The sequence below is a fragment of the Thunnus albacares genome, chromosome 1, assembly GCF_914725855.1.
Source record: "Thunnus albacares chromosome 1, fThuAlb1.1, whole genome shotgun sequence".
NCBI classification, from domain to species: domain Eukaryota; kingdom Metazoa; phylum Chordata; class Actinopteri; order Scombriformes; family Scombridae; genus Thunnus; species Thunnus albacares.
In genome coordinates, this window is record NC_058106.1 from 15,573,943 (window position 1) to 15,594,261 (window position 20,319).

General features: G+C 38.3%; 1 protein-coding gene across 2 annotated transcripts; it reads right to left on the reverse strand.

Moving 5' to 3' along the window:
• Nucleotides 1-5,214: 5,214 nt before the first annotated feature.
• LOC122978799 (alpha-protein kinase 3-like) lies at nucleotides 5,215-18,687 on the reverse strand. 2 transcript variants are annotated; one of them, XM_044345809.1, is made up of 14 exons: nucleotides 18,546-18,687; nucleotides 18,063-18,295; nucleotides 16,138-16,259; nucleotides 15,662-15,779; nucleotides 14,062-15,310; nucleotides 10,585-12,676; nucleotides 9,326-9,473; nucleotides 8,945-9,072; nucleotides 8,805-8,840; nucleotides 8,427-8,701; nucleotides 8,082-8,170; nucleotides 7,754-7,971; nucleotides 7,257-7,305; nucleotides 5,215-7,130 (listed from the first exon to the last, which is right to left on the reverse strand). In XM_044345809.1, exons 2-14 carry the CDS (start codon nucleotides 18,179-18,181, stop codon nucleotides 6,815-6,817), a joined length of 4,959 nt encoding a protein of 1,652 aa, XP_044201744.1. In that variant the 5' UTR covers nucleotides 18,182-18,295; nucleotides 18,546-18,687; the 3' UTR covers nucleotides 5,215-6,814. The 2 variants fall into 2 exon arrangements, with proteins under 2 accessions (XP_044201744.1, XP_044201734.1); XM_044345799.1 differs by having other exon boundaries at nucleotides 18,469-18,687.
• Between the last annotated feature and the right edge of the window lie 1,632 nt (nucleotides 18,688-20,319).

The following is a 20,319-nucleotide window of genomic DNA, read 5'->3' on the forward strand; positions in this document are numbered from 1 at the left end:
GACACCTCTTGTCCAATCTGTTGTCTCACTGAACTCCCTCATACTTGATGTCTGCAATGACCTCTACACTCACTGGCCACTTTATTAGGAACACCTGTGAAATCTAATGAAATCCAATACAACAGCTCTGCCATAATTCTACTTTTACGAAGCTTATACATTTTCAGTTTTTGTTGACATTGTCAGAAAGGTGATAATTCTACTTTACGTTTATTATTGAGGTTGTAGTGGGTGGTGGTAGTGTACTGGAGTGCATTATATTGAATGGTGTTCCTAATAGTTTGTCCACTCCATTAAAATACATGAGAGGGGCAAAATATTGGGAACACTTTTCAATATAATGCTCTCCAGTACACCACCACCACCCACTATGACCTCAATAATAAACATAAAGTAGAATTATCACCTCTCTGACAATGTCAGCAAAAACTGAAGATGCATAAGCTTCATAAATGTAGAATTTATGGCAGAGCTGTTGTACTGGATTGCGTTAGATTGCACAGGTGTTCCTAATGAAGTGGCCAGTGACTGTATGTTTGTACATAAATATACAGATACTGAGATATTTAACTATTCTGTAAACTGAATGAACACTTTAAATGCACTTTTTTTGTCTTTAGCAACACTTACATATTGGTAAAATTAGCGCTACTCAGTGTTTGAGCACTTAAGAGTCAGATCTGCACAAAAATATAATAAAATATCAAACATATGTTTGACATATGAAGACCTTTTAAAGTTTATATGAATAACATGTTAGTGAACAGTTGCCTATGTACACATCCTGCAGACATGGAGCAACATACTAATTTGGAGTCATGTTTCTGATGACCTACAGTATGTACACCCTTCTTAAATCTGTGTTTGTCAACCAACTCCTCAGAAATGTTACTGACTATTTAGCTGCACATGCTCTACTTTCTTCTCTACGTAGTTGCTAACTTTGTCTATCTATCGTTTGGTGTGAAGCAGGTTTACAGTTGATACACTGCACAGCTGCCTGCTGCTGCTGAAAAGGGAGTTAATGAGAGCGGTGAGACTGAACCAAAATGCATAATGTGTGGCCTGGAAAATCAAAACAATGAGCTGAAAGATGCTAAAACGCTCCATAGGGCTGGGGGGAACTTTGGGTGTTGGGTGAGAATCATTTGTGGATTTGTCTCTATGAGCAATCCCTTTCACATTACAAATAGTCATTTGAGCTATAAAATGGAGCTTTAAAAAAAAAGGTTAAGCTCCAGTAAAAACATTTACAATCCAAGCAGAATAGATCTTCTCTTTCTGATAGTAAACCATATGAAGTAAGGCGTATGAACAGTGATGTAGACCAGCTATCATGACTCTTATCATAAAGCAAACAACTACTAATGAAAACAATCACTATGAATTAATAATTTATGACACATTAATCGCTGCCTTTTAAGGCAGGTAAACTCTGTTCTGCAAATAAAAATTTTGGTTGACCATTGAGAATCTTTTATCAACAATAATTACTAACTACTGTATTTTATCGTTGACCACAACTAATTTCCTAGAGGAAGTACATTTGACTGAGCAAGTGATAAGATAATTAGTGACCACACACCTGAAACCCACCAGCTATTTCTGGTTGTTGACTCAGGCTGTGGGGATTATTAACAACATGTATGTCACACCTGCTTGAGCCATCATTAAAAAGTCAGGGTTTATGTTTATACATTTATATGAGTCATACTTTTCCCCCTAATTATTTAAAAGTTAATTTTAATTTCACAACATGCTCTGAGACTGTGTTTACTGTTTGATTTTCCGACTTATGTTTTGTTTTCCCCTGATGTAACATGTTTCTGCAATACTGTTTGGTTTTCCTGTGACGCAGTGTCAGCAGGGACACACATGCATCAGTAATGTAGGGTCTATGGCATACTAACATTTACCTTGTAATAAAATATAACATCAAAACTACTTTTCATCAGTAAAGTTACATTATATTTCTCAACTGAAGAAAATAAACAACTATGGGCCAGTAATGTTTGTTGAGTATTAAAGCAAGTAATATACCAAATCTAAAGTATGATATTTAAAGTATAAGATAAGAAGATAAAAAGTTAAGAAACTTTCCCAGCTGGACTGTAAACAACACACTAATATTCATTATTGTCTCCTGAGTAATAGTTTTATATTGCAAATCCAATCAGTCAAAGTAAACATATACTTTTTTATATCTTAAATCTTTTTTCCCCCAAAAAAGACTAGATGTACATGTTTTTGAAACAATGGATGCCTCCTTATTGAACAAAATCTTTTCAAGAACACATAAAGGTATAAATGTAACACTGTCAGATTCCCAAACACTTCAGGGTTCATTCACACATGAATGTCTATTCATGTCTCCAAATGTCAGGCAGTTTCTAACATCAAATTATTCCAATAATTGTAGGATTTTAAATTTTATCTAACGATGCATATCTTCTTCTTAATGGGAGCCCTTCTCATGACGAAGTAGTGTATAGTTAAAATGGAAGAAAGGACTGATAAAGAAGTTATTTTTTCATTTGTTTGCTTTGTGTGTCCTGCATAAATTGGTTGGATCCAAGCAGCTTTTTAAATAATTTCAGCATTCTCATAAATGATTATCTTTGTGTATTCCTTCAAGTGCAATATTTGGAAATTGGCTGTCTGAATTCATGCCTATGTATATACTGAATCTAAGCAGAATTTTTCATTCAAAAGCACCAAAGCTGAGCATGAAAGCTGGATGCAAAACAGAATTTCACAGTCGGATTGTGATGGCTTTACACTCCATCAGATTGTTGTCATCTCTTAACATCTAGGAGATACACTTTCCATGCTTCATCCAGAGGATGTTGTGGTTGCTGCTTATCCTTTACCCTCCTCGTCTGAGGACTCATGTTTGGGTCCTCTTCAACTCATTTTTTAGTATGTCCTACCACAAGCACATCATCATCATTACCTCTTGAATGTGAACATTTCCACTAAGTTAGGATATCCCAGATATTTTGTTTTAGGTATTACAGACCCAGGTGTCATAGGTGGATTTCATATACTTAATTTCACAGATTTGTTCTCATTTAGCAGCATATTGTTTTCTGTTACACATTCATCTAGCATCCTCTCCTCCTTTTCTTCTGCAATATGATTGTACAGCAAGCACATACAATATTTAGGCAACACTGATTTTATTCAGACTTAGCCTTTAAGTTCTCCCATGAGAGGAAATAATGTGAGATATGCATCAGAATGTCATTATTTCATAGTCAGCAAAAGCTTGCTGTGATATGGTAGATTAACTCAGCACTGACAGTCAACTTAGCGACGGCACAGGGACCAGTGGCAGCCTGCGACTTTTGGTGGACTGGAGATAAAACTTTTTTCAAATGCCAACTAGTCTGTGGCATTTAGGGACGTGTGATCCTTTTCATATAATCTGCCTAAATGGTCACAACTACCGTGGCGCGCCAATGGTAATTGAGGTCAGTCAGACACAACGATGTGAGGTCAGAATCACAGGCTCTTAGATACCACACTTGCAAGCCTCTGTTTCTGTATTCTCCCCTTTTCCATTTGATTTATTGAGATCTGACTCACTGTACATTCTTACTGCACCTCTGATATTGTACAAATAATGTCTGGCTGAATGTAAAAATATTGTGTGGCAGAAGTTTATACAGCTTTTGTAGACCATTGTCTCCAATCTGTTGCTATTGCTGCTGTTATCTGTCAAAACTATCTAAATGAAATGCAAATAAGATCTTTTGTGTGGAGCATAGTTTTACACGTTGCCACATAATAAGGCTGAATGTGAGACTGAATACTGTAAATGTGTTTAAATGTGCTAAGAACCCCCGCTCAGAGTGCTAGATCTTCACATGAATTCAACATTATGTCTTATTAAATGAAATGGCAATTACTTAGGCTTAAATTCAAAAGTTCTACAGTTGGGGACTAACAAGTCACTCATTTGCTGTGTCTCATCATAGGTATTAATGCTGAAATTACTGATCCAGTGCATTCCGTCAGAGCTACTCGTGCAGTATGAAGAGCTGTGCCAATGCATCTTTGCTCTTTAATTTCCCCACTTCACTTATAATTTTGTCTGTAATGTCTTGCAGGAAGCTCGTTCAGATTAAAGTATATCTCACTGTCTGACGTTATTCCTCTCAGACAAATGTGGTTTTTCAAATAGACATTGTCACTGACAACGTGAAGTGATTTCACATAATTCACACGGTGAGGTTAAGGATGATTTGAGTCAGTGGGCAAAATACTGTTTATCCGTTTTATTCATTTCTGTCACTCAGTGACAGTATTGTGGATAACTCTTTACATATGTGATCGATAGTTTTAATCTTGTACTTATTTTGTGATGATAAGAAATACTACAATAGCAGTATTTATCAGTACTTTATAATGTAAGAAGTTTGGTCAAATAAAGACAGACATCATTTGTTAGTGCAAGGGAGCATTTCTTTTTACTTGTCTTACTTTTCATCAATGGTACGGTGATTGAACTAACAGTAGGTGGCAGGAGTGCCTTGTTTCATGATAGGCCTAATCTTCTGCTTGTTTTTTTCACACCTAAGTCACACTACATCCCATCCCTTTCCTCCACATACACCAACGTCTAATGAACAGGATGATAGCCCAGATGGACACACGGCAAAACAGAATTAATGTAGAAATCATTAGTGGATGATTAAATGAGAGACATGGGTCAGATGTTAAGCTAACAAGTAAGGTTATGATGTAATGCAGGTGTTTTACTCAGGTCACTCTAGAGCTGCACTCAGTGGGAAACTATACGGTCAAAACTTCAATGAAAAGGGTTCTCCTTGTGCAGGCAACCCATCTATTTTCATCCTGCTATCAACACTATAGATGTGTCAAAGTCAACATCTGTCATCTCTTTCTTCTGTTGACAGCCTCTGACCCTCTCGTGCTGCTGGACAACATCAGAAGTGACACTAAGTGAACTTTTTTTTTTGCCAAGCTTACATTTAGCTTTCCAGCACTGTTCACACTTGTGCATGAGGCCACTGCTTACATAAAGGATGACTCACTAATGACTGGGAATCACATATGATTATCATGATGAAGTTAGCCTTTCACCCTGTAAACACACTGGTTACGAGCAACACTTCATTCTCAGATATTTGTGAAGGAATCTGCTTTGCCCCTGAGTGGCTCAACAAAAGGTTTTTTTTTTCTTTTTTACACTGGCCTTGTATGTATTTTCTCAAGTTAGACATTCATAACACTGAAGAATCCTTAGTGCATTCATTTCAAATGTATGCCTGATTCTGACTCCAAATTACAGGAAATATCAAACGTTTTTCTCATCTTTTCTCTCCTCTTTGACATATTAGTACATTTTTTTGTGTTCAATTAATGTATTTTTGTCTTTTGCTATGCTAACAAGTCCCAAGGCCTGACATTTTTTAAATTTTAAATTTTAATTTTAATTCCTCATTCCAAGATATGTTGTGCATTTAGGCTTCATTTAGATATTACTTTACAGATAGTGTATGGGGATACTACAGCAAAGCAGATCAGCAGTAAAGCTTTTGTAAAATTCTGATGTAGCGGGAAAAGATTAAGTTAAAAGTATAGTGTTGTTTTACTAAAATATGGCATCCCTTTTCATAGCAACTGCCATGCTGTAAATAATGGGCACATGTAAGCATGATGACAGAGAGAAATGTGACCTCTGAGTCCTCTCAGATAATAGGAGCCACTGAGATAACACAGGGTTACTTATCTTTCCAGACGATATGATAATGAATGAATGCTGATGTCAGATACACTAAGTGGGATAGCTTTCATTACAGTGATTCAGCCTGCTCTATAATATGCTAATTTCTATTAAGAATGGCACTCAGAATCTAAAAAGCACGTCATGCACTTTCACAGCATCTTCAAACATACAAGGCATAATAGTATCTTTTTATTTTACAGCCAGTTGCATTCAAAGGTGCAGTTTCTAAAAATGCAGCGCAATGTAGCATGACAGGTAAACATGACAGGTTAAAATATAAAAGCACAGCACCATTAGCCACTGTACAACAGTGTCACGTGAAGCTACATTTGGCTTGATACATTCCTGAGACGATCAGGAAAAAGAGACTTACTCTGGTATCAATATACTTCTCCCTAAAAAAAACTGTGCTGTATAAACATGAGGGTTACTGTTTATCAAGTGTTATGGTTTTACTTGAATTGCCATACAGTAACCCCTATATATTCTTACAAGGGTGACTACAAAAGATAATTGTTTGTGCTCTTACACTGAGAATAACACATACTGTATATAATGCCACTTCAGTCCAAAATGTTTTATCTCTGACATTCATGTACAAATGCACTGACCTGAGACTGGGATCCACAATCAGTGACCTACAAAGGTGCATGGATTGATAGAATACAAACCCAGGTACACTATTTTTTCATATTACACAACAGTTGTTGCCCTAAGATTTGTTGACTATGACAGACAATCCACAACAAATGATGGCATCAATCCACAATAAGTGATCATGGAGAGGAATGGTGGCTGTTAAAATTAAATATTGAAGTCATATTACTTATTTTTCTGTCTCACGGTCTCTGAAGGGTTTTGTACCTCTCTTAAAAACAGAGGTCATCAGCCATCTGTCTTTCTTTCAGCTCCCCCTGGGCTGTTTTGTTGATACATACCCAACAGTGAACAATTACTGGTTCAGGACTTCATTATGGAGACAATCACTGGCGTATCATCAGCACACTGCTCCACTGAGAAAATCTGTGATCTTAAATGTCTCATTTGGTGATAATTACTCTATGCCATTTTAACAACTTTGGGAGCATCAGCAGCTTTTTGTTTAGTAGCGGTCTTGCTGCCTTCTTGCTCAGATTTCCTGGGCAGTCTGGGGCTGCCAGCAGCTTTCCTGCCTGTCTGGGGGCTGGAGGAGCCAGCGGCCATCTTGCGTTGAAGTAAGGGGCTCCTGGAGCCCTTGGGCTTTGTTGGCGTCATTAAAGAGTCCAAGACCTTTAGTGACCTCAGGCTGAGCAGACCACAGAAATAGTTACACTGGTGCTGGGAGATAAACTGTTCAAAAACTTTGGGGTTCCCTTCAATAGAGAGACCTTGATGCCTGCAGCAACACACAACAAAAGCAAATGTTAGTCGTTATCAGTAAAAAATGTAAATTACTTGTAAAATCAGGTGCAGTTTTCACAGGATCATAGAAATACAAATACAGAAATACAAATATACTAACCCCGTAGATTTGACTGTAATTCCAACATTGGTGATCTTTGTGTCAACACCTGCAAAATACACCATGCAATTACTATATTTTTCTGTTGCTCAGGCACCATATTCAAATGCGACAGGCATGTGAACCACTCCAAAACTGCAGTAAAAATGTAAGAGGCAGATAAAAATCATACAAGTTCTCAGAACACAACATACAGTATGTTTATATAATTTTATCAGCACAGAATGGTCTGTACATGTATAAAACATGTATACATTTTACCTTGTTTGATATAGTAAAGCATGTAAGCTGTCAACCAAGTCTGGGCTTCTCTGATTTTAACATAAACCCAGTGAAAGTGATTTTTTTTAGCGTGGGATGAACCAGGAGCTATTAAAGAATGTTGCTTTTGTTTCACAGCATTGTCTGTCTCAAAGTCTCACCCTATTCTCAGTTACTTTAGCCACAAATGTAAAAAAAAAAAAAAAAAAAGAAGTTAAATTCAAGTCTCAGCCTACCTTCTAGCTGACTGAGTAGCAGATTTCCATTGGTCCACTGAAAGATCCAGTGCTGCAGAGCACAGCACTTCTGCTCCACCTCAGATGCAGTCCTCATTTCTATTCTGCCTGTATGATCCAGGACAGAGTATTTCTGATATACTCCCATCAGATCAGCCTCCACTGTGGCATAGGGGATTGTGTTTGCCGGTCGGTACATCAAGTAGACCGGAATTACCCTATGTATCAAAGATCATCATAAAGTAAATTACTTTTAACTTAATGGCTCATGTAAATAATACTCAAGGGGATGTTAACTTTTTATGAAGAGTAATCTGTTCATACTCACTCCAGAGAAGGCCCAAAGTTTTCAATCACTCTTGCCTCTGCAGAGAAGATTTTGCAGTATTCACGAGCCAAGTTCTGAATTTTACACTCCTGTATGCAGAACATTGGAGAAAAGCCAGTTCAGATAAGCTCAACCTACACCAATGTATTCATTCAATTTTTTTATGATTAGTGCCACAGTAATCCTACATGGGTGGCAGGAATGACACCTGACTGATTTATTTTTAGAAAACATGAATAAATTACAAAATCAAACCTTTCATTCTAGACAATTTTGCCTTCATATGATGTCAGTTTTAATATTGTCATGATTCTTTGAACTCTCTCCAGATCTTTTCTTGCATACCTGCCTGACAAAGTCCAGGTTCCTGTCTATGAGGCAGCTTTCCTCTTTGCCTCCATAGGCGATAGGGTTGCGTACTTTAATGATACATGTGTTTCCAGACTCAAAAACAGGCTCCAGGCCATAGATGACTTTTGCCCTCCAGACTTTGTGAGCACAGCCATCACCAATACGAGACTCCTGCATCATTATACGGCCAAAGAATTTGTTGCCCCAGACACCAGAATCGGCAACGCCCTTGTTGAATACCAAAGGTGTCATTTCAATTTCTTCTCCAACTTTATGAAGAGAACATGTACAAAAGTATAATAACCAGTCAGAAAAGCATTTTAGGTTGGCACAGGATAAAACATAATGTGAAGACTTAAATTCTCATCTTACCACCAAGGTCCTCACGTAGGGATAATCCAGCCAAGACTGCAACACAGTGAGAGAGGACAGAATAAGACTTGTTGTGGCAAAGAGTCATGCAAAGAAAATAATTTCTTCATGCCAAATGTAAGATATAAATGGGTACGTACCATCTGCACTAAGTAGATAATCAGTTGAGTCTGTCCCATATTCATTTGTGATTGTGCATCCGTAAACACCAGAGTCTTTGCTTGATGCTTGAACAATAGCAAGATTGACCTGAGTTTCATCCCCTGCACTGAGAGACAAAAAAAGTGCTTCATAAAACATGGAGGGGTTTCTATGTTTTATGTATAAAGGTGTCATTCCAAAATAAATGTTCAGCCTTGTTGGAACAGGATTAAAAATTACAATTATAAGTGAGCTACTTAGCCATGTTAAGACCCTTTATTTGAGAAAAGTCAGTATCATTTTATAAAAAGAAAATAAATACATTTTCCAGTTTCTTGTGATTCTCCAAGTATGCTTACAGAGATACTGTTAGAACTTACTTTCTTTTAATCTGCACAATCTCCACTTCATTTCTGTACCATTTGATTGTAGAGTCACTGAGAATATTGAAGAACTGGCACCACAGTTTCAAGTGTCCTGAGGCATCTGCAAAGGTTTCACCCCTGATCTTACGGATAACTTGAGGAGCTGGAGGGTGAGACACCAACGCAAGTAAGTATACACATCATCAATCAAGGGCATCAATCAAACTGTAACTTTTCTGTCAAACTAAAGTCAAAACTCAAATTTGAACACATATTGCAAGAAAAAAGCTCTCCCACCATTGCTGTACAGGGTATTATGAGACAGAAGTGTCCGCAATGGAATGAGTTGAGTACAAATGCTGGCATTTTATACCTAGATTTGCTACTTTCCAGTATGAATGCACTGTGGTGTAACTGGCACACAAAACAGGACTATTTTTTGATGGTGTCACTCCTAGAAGAAGGAGCTTGTGAGACATGGCCGAACAAGGTTTACAAAAGCTAGTGTAATTCTAAGGAAATAAACCAAGAATGTGGTGCCCCCAACCGCAATCATGCCCCCCACTACACAATATATTGTGTATCTGGGGGCAGTAAATAAGTCTATATGGTAATGTTTGGCTCACCAGCTTGTGCAACTTGTAGCAAATGAAAAGCAGGTCCTGTTTTTGGTCACAAATTGTCCATTTAGCCTGTGTACATACACCAAAATCAATTACATTTAAATATAGATTAACTGACTCTGTTGAGATTTTAAAACAGCCACTAATTTGGGTTTGTGACCAAAAACAAACTACAATCAGTTTGACTGTTGCAGCAGGTGCAGGCAGGCGGATTTACCATATACAGTATTTTTGGTCACCACCCCCCAGTTCACTGTTACCTGCAATTAATCAATAACATCAGTGTTTGATTGGCTACATTTTAGCCCTTTGGAATGCTGTTTTACTTAAAGACATTCCTGTGCAAAATCCACACCATTGACTTTAAAAATGCTGTGTCTTTGTCTACAAAACTGTTTTTGGTTTTCTTTGGTTTTGGTTATATTCTAAGGAGTATGTGTCATCTGTCAAAATGTCCTTTTATACTGCCACTAGGGGGTGCCAGAGCTGGAAAGAAGTTTCACATGTAACACGTTCCATCGGCCTGCAAATTAAAGGGTTACCAGGAGATGTTTTTTCCAGAAGTCATGCTGAGAGCACTATTGTATATGTGCATACTGCATGAATATGATCCCATTTAAAAATATTATTCAGAAATGAAAGATATTTTACCTTTGAATGGGTCATGCTTGTCCTTCTCTGCAGGTTTTCTCTCAGTTTTCAGGGTGTGGATCTCCTCAATGGGCTGCTGGCTTGGTGCTTGAGTCTCAGCTGTCATCTTCCTCCTGGTGAGGAGCGGAGAACGCTTTTCTACTGGAGAGGTTCGCTCTCCAGAGGGTTGAAGTAGAGGTGACCGTCGTGACAGGCTTGGAGACGTAGAAAGCATCACGGGACTTGAGGAAAGCTTGCTGCTCTGTGTAGACACCTCCTTTTTCTGAGTTTGGTTATCAATCAGTGATGTGGCCTCTGTGGCCTCCTCAGGTTTGGCCTTGGGTATCAGGATTTTGCGGCGGGCCCCAGAGGCCAGCTCTTGTGGAGTAGCAGAAGGAATGGGAGAAACACAATTTCTTCTCTTTAACAATGGACTAGCCTCAGGATTTGGATTAGTTAAGGAATCAGTCTTTGAAAATTCCTCAACCATAGTACTCTGCTGACTTTGCTGATTATTTTCTTGTGTGTCTGTGGCAAGTACACTTTTAGTGGGAATCTTTTGCACACTCTGTAAACAACTGTTAATGTTGTGTTCTTCTATTTTGCATTGATCTGAAAATGTTGTGGAATTTATTTCATTATTCCTACACTGAGTTTTGCTGTTGAGTTTAATTTGTGGAGTTAACTTTTGTACAAATCCCATGTCTTTGCCTTGAACAGATTCATCTGTGGCTTGCCCTTGACTGCTGGCCTTTATTGGTGTCCCGGGTTCTTGACTGACTCTTCCAGACAGATTTGAACTTGATGTAAGTCTTTGGGTCAGTTCCTCTTTTGACGTCATAGGAGTAAAACTGTTTCTGACACTCTCAGAGAGGGAAACAACAGGGCAGTCTTTCAGAGTTGATGCTCCAGTTTCCTGGCCAATGTCCATGATACCCTCATTATATTTTTTGGCACTAGCATGATGTCCTGTGGTGTCTATAGTGGTGCCAGTGTCTACGATGGAGATAGGAGGGATCATATGAGGCTTTTGCAGGGCCTGAACGGGTGGTGAAATTTCACCTTGAGTCTGAATTTTTTCCTGATCGGGATGATTTAGTTGGTGGTAAATTTCCATGAGGGTTTCCTTTATGTTTTTGGGAGGAGGATCATCAATACTTGTTTCAGTTTTCCTGTCAGGCACTGATTTCTTCACTTCCGGTTTACGTTTGCTCTGCTCATCTCTTAATTCCTGACATGTGTCTGTAGCTGTTGTAGTGGGATTTTTTACATTCTCAGCGGGGACCAGTATGCTGGGTATTGAATTTGCTACTGTAACATCAAGAGCCTGTATTTGAGATCTCAAAAGTTCAGCAACGGATATGATTCGTGTCACAGGTTTTTGAATTTCTTGAAAGCCATTAATTTGATGCTTGGATAAGTTTATATTTTCAGGAGGTTTTTTTAGTTGTGGCATAGCAGTCTCAAATTTAGCTGGCTTCACATGATGTAATTCTGAACTGTTTTTCTCCTCCATTTTTGATATGGGTTCATTCTTGTCTCTTTCCTTATTAGATGCATCCACAATGATAACATCGGTGTCTTTATCTGCTTTACCTCTGGTCTTTTCTATTTCAGTTTGTTCAATTTTGCGTACAGCAGCAGTTTCAGTTTCCATCTCAACTATCTTTTCATTTGGCACCACACTCTCAGTCTGCACTAATAACTTACCTACTTCATTGCTCTCTAACTTCTCATCAACTTGTATTTTTGTCCCTTCAACAGATTTTATAGGTGTATCAACTTGGCTTTGCTGGTTGGTGGGTGAAACATTACACCCTCGGGTGCTCTCACCACCAACAGGGCTTTCGAGGGGTGACTTCTGTAGGTCTGTAAAAAGGGCCGTACGACTTTCATTTGATCCCCTGGAATGATCCCATGTGTCCTGTGTCATTTTTTCAATGGCTACTTCAAGACCATGGTGCACAGAAGGGGTCTGGATGTCATCTGTTGTGGTCTTTCTTTCTGATGGAGTCTTTTGTGGTGGTTGTGCGTCCATCGAACACGGGTCGGGTGGTAGCTCAAGGTTGACAGGTGCATCATTCCTGTTCATCTTTGTATGGGCCTGTGTAACCTTGGGACATAATACAAGCAGAGGTTTCCATGCTGTAAATACTTATTCCTTTATCCCTGGCTATGCTGGACATGGATAAACACATGTAATTTTAAAAACAGCAACAGCGTAACCAGCAACAAACAGACAAGGAAATAGAAAGATCTATGGGCAAACAGAAATTTATGACCTGTAGGAAATAAATAGCAGTGATGATGTCAAATTCTAGAAAATATTTATATGTATTTTTTTTCCTTTTGAGTAAGAAAAACCTCTAAAATCCATATTGACATATTCATGATTCATTCATTTTTTAGTCTGAGTTAGCCTAGTTAGCTCCAACAAACACATAAAGACTACTACTCAAGCAGTACCCTACTTTTTGTCATGACACTGAAATACAGCATGAAAGTTTGGTATATCATGTAGTGAAATGGTACACTGCTCTCCCCCATGAGTGAGCCCCAGACAGTTAGCGTCAAATCCCCATAAAGTCTGTGGTTATATTAGCAGGAGAGGTTCCCTGTCTCACATGGCATTGCATCATGGATGAGATAAGCCACAATATAGCTCAAAGGTTATTCCCTATGCTTTTGTTGTGCCTATATATCCCCTGAAACAGACTTCAAAATACTACTATTAAAATCGAACACTATACAGTAAATGTAATTATGAAATGCATTTTTTAAAAAACTGTGTCTGTTTGCTGATTTCTGCTTGTTTCCCTTTCCTCCACTCCGTCTAACTCTGACGTGGTGAGGCCTTTTCTCAAGTAAGGTGGCTTTTTTATGTTTAAGTGTGGCCAGAATGGAATGCCACTAATTTTAAGAGGTGCTTCAGCCGTGCAGTGTTTTGTCTCAGCTCTCTCTGCCATCAGTAGCCATGCAGCTGGTGTCAGGATGATTGCATAAGCAGTGTACAATAAAGACTGATAATCCTGCAGCAGCAAAATGTTTGAGTGCTACTTACAAATGTTGCCAAATGATCATCACATCTTTATTTCAAAACAGGATGAGAATTTCTTTATTTTTCTACTTATTATAATAGAATATCATTTATGTTAGATATATACACTGCACTTTTTTTTAACATCAATTAAGTCTCAATCAAGTAAGTGAAGTATGAGTGATAAAATTATGATTAATAATGTAAAAAGGTATAATTTTTTACATTATTAAATTTCTCTGCTGTAATGATCAACTCTCAGACCTTTTGATTTAGAAATATCAAACGCACTGCATCAATGTACCTGTTGCATCTGTCGACATGTGCGTCATTTAATTCTTGTCACACAGCAGAGCATACTTGTAAAAAGCCATAAATAGCTCCTGGATGCTTGTGTTACTGACGAGACTTGTGTTGGCAGCACAAAGCACTTATGAGCTCATGCGAAAGGGCTCACTCACCTCGCTCAGCAGCACTGGCCGAGGCACAGACGCATTCTTTTGGCAGGGGGTTGTTTCCTTCTCAGACAGCTGATCTCCAGTCTGTTCACACGCACGCTGAGGCAAAGCAATCCTGCTTTCATGCGGTGTGTCCACTGACACAAGGTCTCTGTTCAATAAAGTTCCATCAGTGGAAGTATTTGACTTCCCATCAACATCCATGACTGTAACATTATCTGTGTTGGTAATGAGCTTTGTGATTTGGGCTGCTGGAGCTGGTACAGCACTCGTCTGTAGTTGTGTTGATGTCATGTGAGGATTTTGGTTCCGCATTTCCAAATTTTCTTCTGTATCTTTGCGTTCATCTTCCTTTTCATGCTTGGCATCTAGTTTACCTTCAGTTCCTGACGCTGTATACTTTGTAGGTGTATGAGCAGCAAGAGATACTGAAGCAGTGAGCTGTTCTTTCTGTGGAGGCACAGCACAAACATTTTTATCCCTTGAAACAAACAATGCTTCCTTTGTTGCTGATTTCAGATGATGTTCTGCCTTGTTTCTGGAGTCTAAATCCAAAACTGATGCATTAACAATATTCTCTACTTCCATAACCTCCACTAAATTTCTCTTAGACTGTCCAGACTCTGTGCAGGCCAGAGCCACAGAGGTGGAGGGCTCCTCTTTTGCCCTTCTCTCCTCAGACGCCCTCTCTCCTTGAGTATCTGCTTTTGCAACTTTTGAACTGTTGGAAATTTTAATCTTCTTCTTGACAAAGGGAGTTTTGGGTTGGTGCATAGTGAAAGTCTTCTGGGCAGAGTCATATATATATATCCCACCCTTATTATCATTTTCACTGATGACCTGTCCATTAGTTAGAGCAGAAACTGCTCCATTAGTGATGGGGACTGTCTTTTCCTCCACCTCCTCCACAGTGGTGTCCTGCAATCTGGCCTCAGACTCCATGGCTACAGCCTGATGGCTCTCCTCATTGCCCCCATCCTCCATGGAGCTTGGTGTGCTCAGAAAGGCCTCCATTGTAGAGCGGCGTTTCCTCTGTGAGCGGTCTGGACTGATGGTTCGTAGTGGCTCCTGGTTTTCTTTACCTTCTACTTCCCTGCGTTTGTTTTCAGCCTTTTGTTTCAGCTTGGCAAAGTAGCGCTGATGGATCTTGAACTCATTCATTTCACCAACTTCCAGAACCCCAGAGCAAGACACAATACCTTTACTGTTGCTGGCTGATGCCTGGTATATAGCCGCATCCTCAATAGTGCAACTGCAAAGAAAAAACAGTTTAAATTGGCTTAAATTAGATTATATTAAGCAAATACAACAGTAGATATTTATAGGAAAGGAAAAACTGCTATAGGCTACACACTATTGTACACAGGGGATAAGCACTTGAATCATGGGTGTATTGAATGTTAAGACACTAACTCAGTATGTTTGAGAGAGCTTAAAATAAAACACCAATGCACTGTGCTTTTGCTGCCCTTTTGTTGTACTTGTGCCAAATTAATGAAAGTTTCAATCTAAATATCTCCACTGAAAGTTTGCAAGGCTAATACAATGTTGATCTTGGTAGGACAAGTGCAGTTAGATGTGACATCATGTGATATCAACATACTTGTAAATGTGCAGGGAATGGTTTTGTCCGTTGCGGAATATTTCATATTTAGGCAGTCCACAGTATCTGTCCAGCTGCATATCATCCTTATACCAAATAATTTGAGGGGAAGGGTATCCTGAAAAGGACAAAGAAAAGATTCTTGATATCAGGACCATGATTAAATAATTTCTGCATCAAATACAAAAAGGTAGCAGTGTATTCTTGAGCTAGAGTAGACTGGGTGCATTATGCTTGCCTTGTTGGTTATCTGCAAATATTTCAGAAGCTTAAGATGCATGAAATGACCAGGTGTATAATGAGCCTTTGTTCCAGAAATAGTCGATTATTTTTAACTATTTTCAATTGCTTTTAAGTTATTACATTCTTATATGTGTGCCACTTACAGATTTCTAATCAAGTACAGTGCATTATTGTATATTCTTGCAATACATTTCCATGGGGTTTTATCTGGAGTAAGGCCATACAGTGTTTACCTGTAACCACACAAGAGAACTTCACATTGCAATTCTCAGACACAGCTTTTGACTTCAGGGTTGTTTCGAAGGAGGGTTGTGTTTCTTCTGTTAACTGTGCCATCACACTGCAGAGCGTGCTCCTGTGCAAAAACAAGGGAACTAGTCAGTCAAGTTGTGTCTGCAATAAAAATATGACATAAAAGGTCCCAATGTGTGGATTAAGCTCTCTGTGCCCCACTATCCCAGATCACACAAACAATACATGAACTGAGTTTGTGTCACAGGACATCTAAAACTCTATTGGACTTCGGAGTAAAACTTTGACAATCACTGATTTTAGCCAGCTGACCACCATACAGTCCACTCTGCAAGTAAACACAGAACTACTAAATATCAGTACATTAGCTGAAGTACACAGCATTCAGAAAAATATAAGCTACACAATGGATTTGCACTCACTGAACTTAAATTGTCACGTAATGAGCGTGTCACTTGGTTATGTTTTGACATGACTAATAAAATTATTTGGACTATGAGCTCTCATTATGTTATATAATCTGGGGACCTAAACAAGCACTGTGCTATTTATAATTTTATTTATCTGGATGTTTGCTGACTTTTTCATTAAAAGTCCAATATCTTTAATATCTAAATTATACATGCAATCACAACAATAACACCATAGCAGGTTGAGGCAGGTGAGTCAACCAAAACAGAGGCATATCTTTCATATTAATTTCTTTTTTCACAGAACACATAAGGAAGAAACAAAGGAAGTGTTTCTCCTTCCTTCAATACTTCAATTCAGTATAGACTGGTTATTTGCCATTTCTTTAGAGAGGTTTCATGAGTCCATATGACATTAATTACCGAAATTAAACACATTACCATAAACATAATGTATTGAATCCAGAATATGGAGCTATCTTAGCATGTGGAAATGCGGAGGAGACATCACACACATATAATAATAGTAAATGATGAGGGTTTGCATGCATATTATGAGCACATTATTGTGGTGTTTGGATATATTACTGTACATGCAGTTGATCCATGTCTGGTGTTGACATCCATTTCAGTGTTGGGTCAGTGCACAGTTAAAGGATACTGTTACACTTCAGTGCATGTTGCTCATGATTAAGCAAACAAAACAAGACGCTAATGCTGAAGACACACACTTTTAAAGAGTACTGCTAGAATATGGCTTGTAAGCATGCAAATCACACTGCTGCCCATGTTGCTGGAATTCAGTGTTGATCTAGTGCAATTCAACAAAATAGTATCTGTAATGAGCTTAAAGGTAAATCTATAGGCAAAATAGTGTTCTTGTGGGAAATTTTGATTAAAAGTATGTTCTGTATCTTTTCTCTTTGTTTTTCATAGTATTTGACCCAATGCCTGCTGGAAAAATGATCTTCACACGTTATTTTGCAGTAATAACACATTGGACATTTTTGTTGTGAAGCATGTGAACAATTGTCTTGTTAAGGGCCAACAAAGTTTGACAAAGAATCAAAAGTATTGTTTGTTTGCTTTTTTAAAAATCTTAGAAGGCAATAGATAATTCCTTTGGTCTTGTTGATGTAAATCTTGGTCTGTGCCACAAACCTAGAAGAAACTTATTCACTAAAAGAGCTCTTTATAGCCTTTTCCTAACAAATGTATCATTAAAGGTAACCCTAAAGGTCAACACCCCTTGTTGCTCCATGAAAAATCTTGTTAGTGTATTACTTGATGTGAAATGGGGCCCACAGTGCATAACTGAGATGATGTTCAATCAGCACCAGTAAACCCTGGTGACCATGGCAACAAACAGAGAAATAACATGCCCAAGTTTGGAAAATCTTGAAGTATTGATGTATATTAGTGCACATGGTGGAAAAAATGGGCCTTTCAGAGGTGTTTCAACTGGACAATGCACGGTGTTAGTTAGGAATCTGTACCTGGTCTCTGGCCTCACGTTAGAGAGGTAGCTGCAGCCACCAGGCCGGCTACTCCCATTGATCTCAACCCCATTGCTGGATCGTCCATTGCCAAAAGAGGAACTCCTCCGTGATCCCATTTTCCCCCAGATAAAGGTATACTCAGAGAAAGAAAAAAAGTTCTCCAAGAAAAAAAAAAGAAAAAACTTTTTTGTTGTCACTTATTTTTTAGTTTTCCTTAAAGATGATAGGAGCTAAAAGAGAACAGGGAGGGAAAACCTTAACTCTGATAACATGATAACAGACAGGATAACAGAAAGTTATATTACATAAAGTTGTATTAAGTATTTAGAAAAAACTTTTTTTTTGATTGAAATTAAAAATACAATTAAAAATCAGCAAAAGATGCTCTTTAAATATACTATACCTCATTTACATGCTGTCCCACCTGTTATTTCCATAGAGAATACTCAGCAAACAATCTATTTCATACTGTTAACTCACCATTCACAAGTTTCTTTCCCTCCTTTGACAGATACCCCACAGCACTGACTTAAGGCACTGCGATTTCCAATCAAACATGAGCATGCGTGGGCTGCTGGACTATTTATAGTTGGCCTGCAAATAGGCACAAGAGCACATCACACTTTCCAAAACTTGCCTTTGGACTATTTTATAAAAAACAATATACAAGCACCAGAAGAATTAAAAGATACGTAATAAAATGTTTGAATAGAAACGAGAAGAAAGATTCAGAATAATACCAAGTCAAATACAAGGTCATCCCAGATTTAGTAGTTCCCCAAATAGGAGGACAGGATTAAAAAAAAAAACAGAGTGAAGCTTTTTTTCTATTCTGTTATGAATAGCATGATCTCAGAGAAGAGAAGGAACATTTGTTGGGTCGGTAGTTGCTGCTCTTCTCCCTAAACTGCCTGTTTAGTTCTGGATACGAACTGTAGTAAAAAAAATCATATGAGCCTGTCAGTCAGGAGGATGACGCCTTCATTTTTAAGTCCATTAATATGAGCAGTACATACTTTTAGTAATCCGGTCTCACAAGATTACTTTCCAAACATAAATGTGTGCAGTTATGTTGACCTCTTTTTACCAAAGGACTTGTTTACACATATATAGAAGTATCTCTTCTTTAAAATAAAAAAAGTATAATAACATACAATGGAGAAGCCCACCAAGTTCTCTGGCATGCATTGTCCTACAACTGACAATTGCTGTGGATCCCCAGAGTAAAAGCAGTAGGAATAGAACAGCCTTATATAGGCAGATCCTACTGACTGCCAAACAGCTATGGGCTCTTATCTTTACACAAGCATGCATGCATGCATGCACGCACGCATGTACACAAACACACACACACGCACACACACACACACACACACACACACACTCACACAGAGTTTATATCAGCAATATTTTTTTATTATTATTCTTTGAGGTACTTTATGCGATGTACTGATTTTATTAAACTGTATTCACACACATATTTGAGTCAGCCTGAAAAGAGATACCCTGTTGACATTTTTGTTTTTCATCAAATAAATCATAGTTAAGTAAAAAATCAATTTAACTTGTTGAGTTGACAACTAAACACTGTCAAAATTACACTCTAAAAGGCTTTACTTTTCACCTTCAACCTAATGTCTTTCTTGCACAGTAAACAAACTGCAAAGCCATCAACTCTGCTTTGAACTGATATCAACTGGCACGGGTACTACTATGAATTACAGCTCCCTGATTGGGTTCTCCCTAAATCAAGTTCAAAGGTATCAATCTGAATTTTGTCTCATGTTACCACATAGGCTCATCATATTACATATGGCTGTGTGCCTTCTGTTTCTTTTTTTTTTGTTCCATCCATCTATCATATGCCTCCGTATCTACCACACTTTCCACTTTTCCTGCCAGGGAGGTGATATACTTACACAATTTAATGACGCAGATTAGCTGAGGCTAATAAGAAAAGTTCAAACAAAATCACACATAAGTATTCTGATGAAAGTTATAACCATTAAAAATAGACTTAACAACGAGGGGCCTTTTTTTCTCAAAAAAATGGACACACAGTATAGAATATGAGAATGGATTCCATCAGTTGCTCCCAAGCAATGGAGCCTACACACACATACACATACACACACTGTGGTGACAGACATGTATGGGCTGGAGAGCCTTGTCTGGCTGCCAATCTTCTGTGAAGGGGCTGCAAAACACAGTTGCCTCAGCATGGTCTGGATATTCTGGAAGGGGTGTGTACAGA

Excerpts from the sequence above, each read along its gene's own strand:
- LOC122978799 (XM_044345809.1), bottom strand. The coding sequence starts at position 18,181 with ATGGGATCACGGAGGAGTTCCTCTTTTGGCAATGGACGATCCAGCAAT. Across the intron at positions 8,702-8,804 it reads CCTACGTGAGGACCTTGGTG|TTGGAGAAGAAATTGAAATG; the intron begins GTAAGATGAGAA and ends CTCTTCATAAAG. Across the intron at positions 7,131-7,256 it reads ATTACAGTCAAATCTACGGG|GCATCAAGGTCTCTCTATTG; the intron begins GTTAGTATATTT and ends GTGTTGCTGCAG.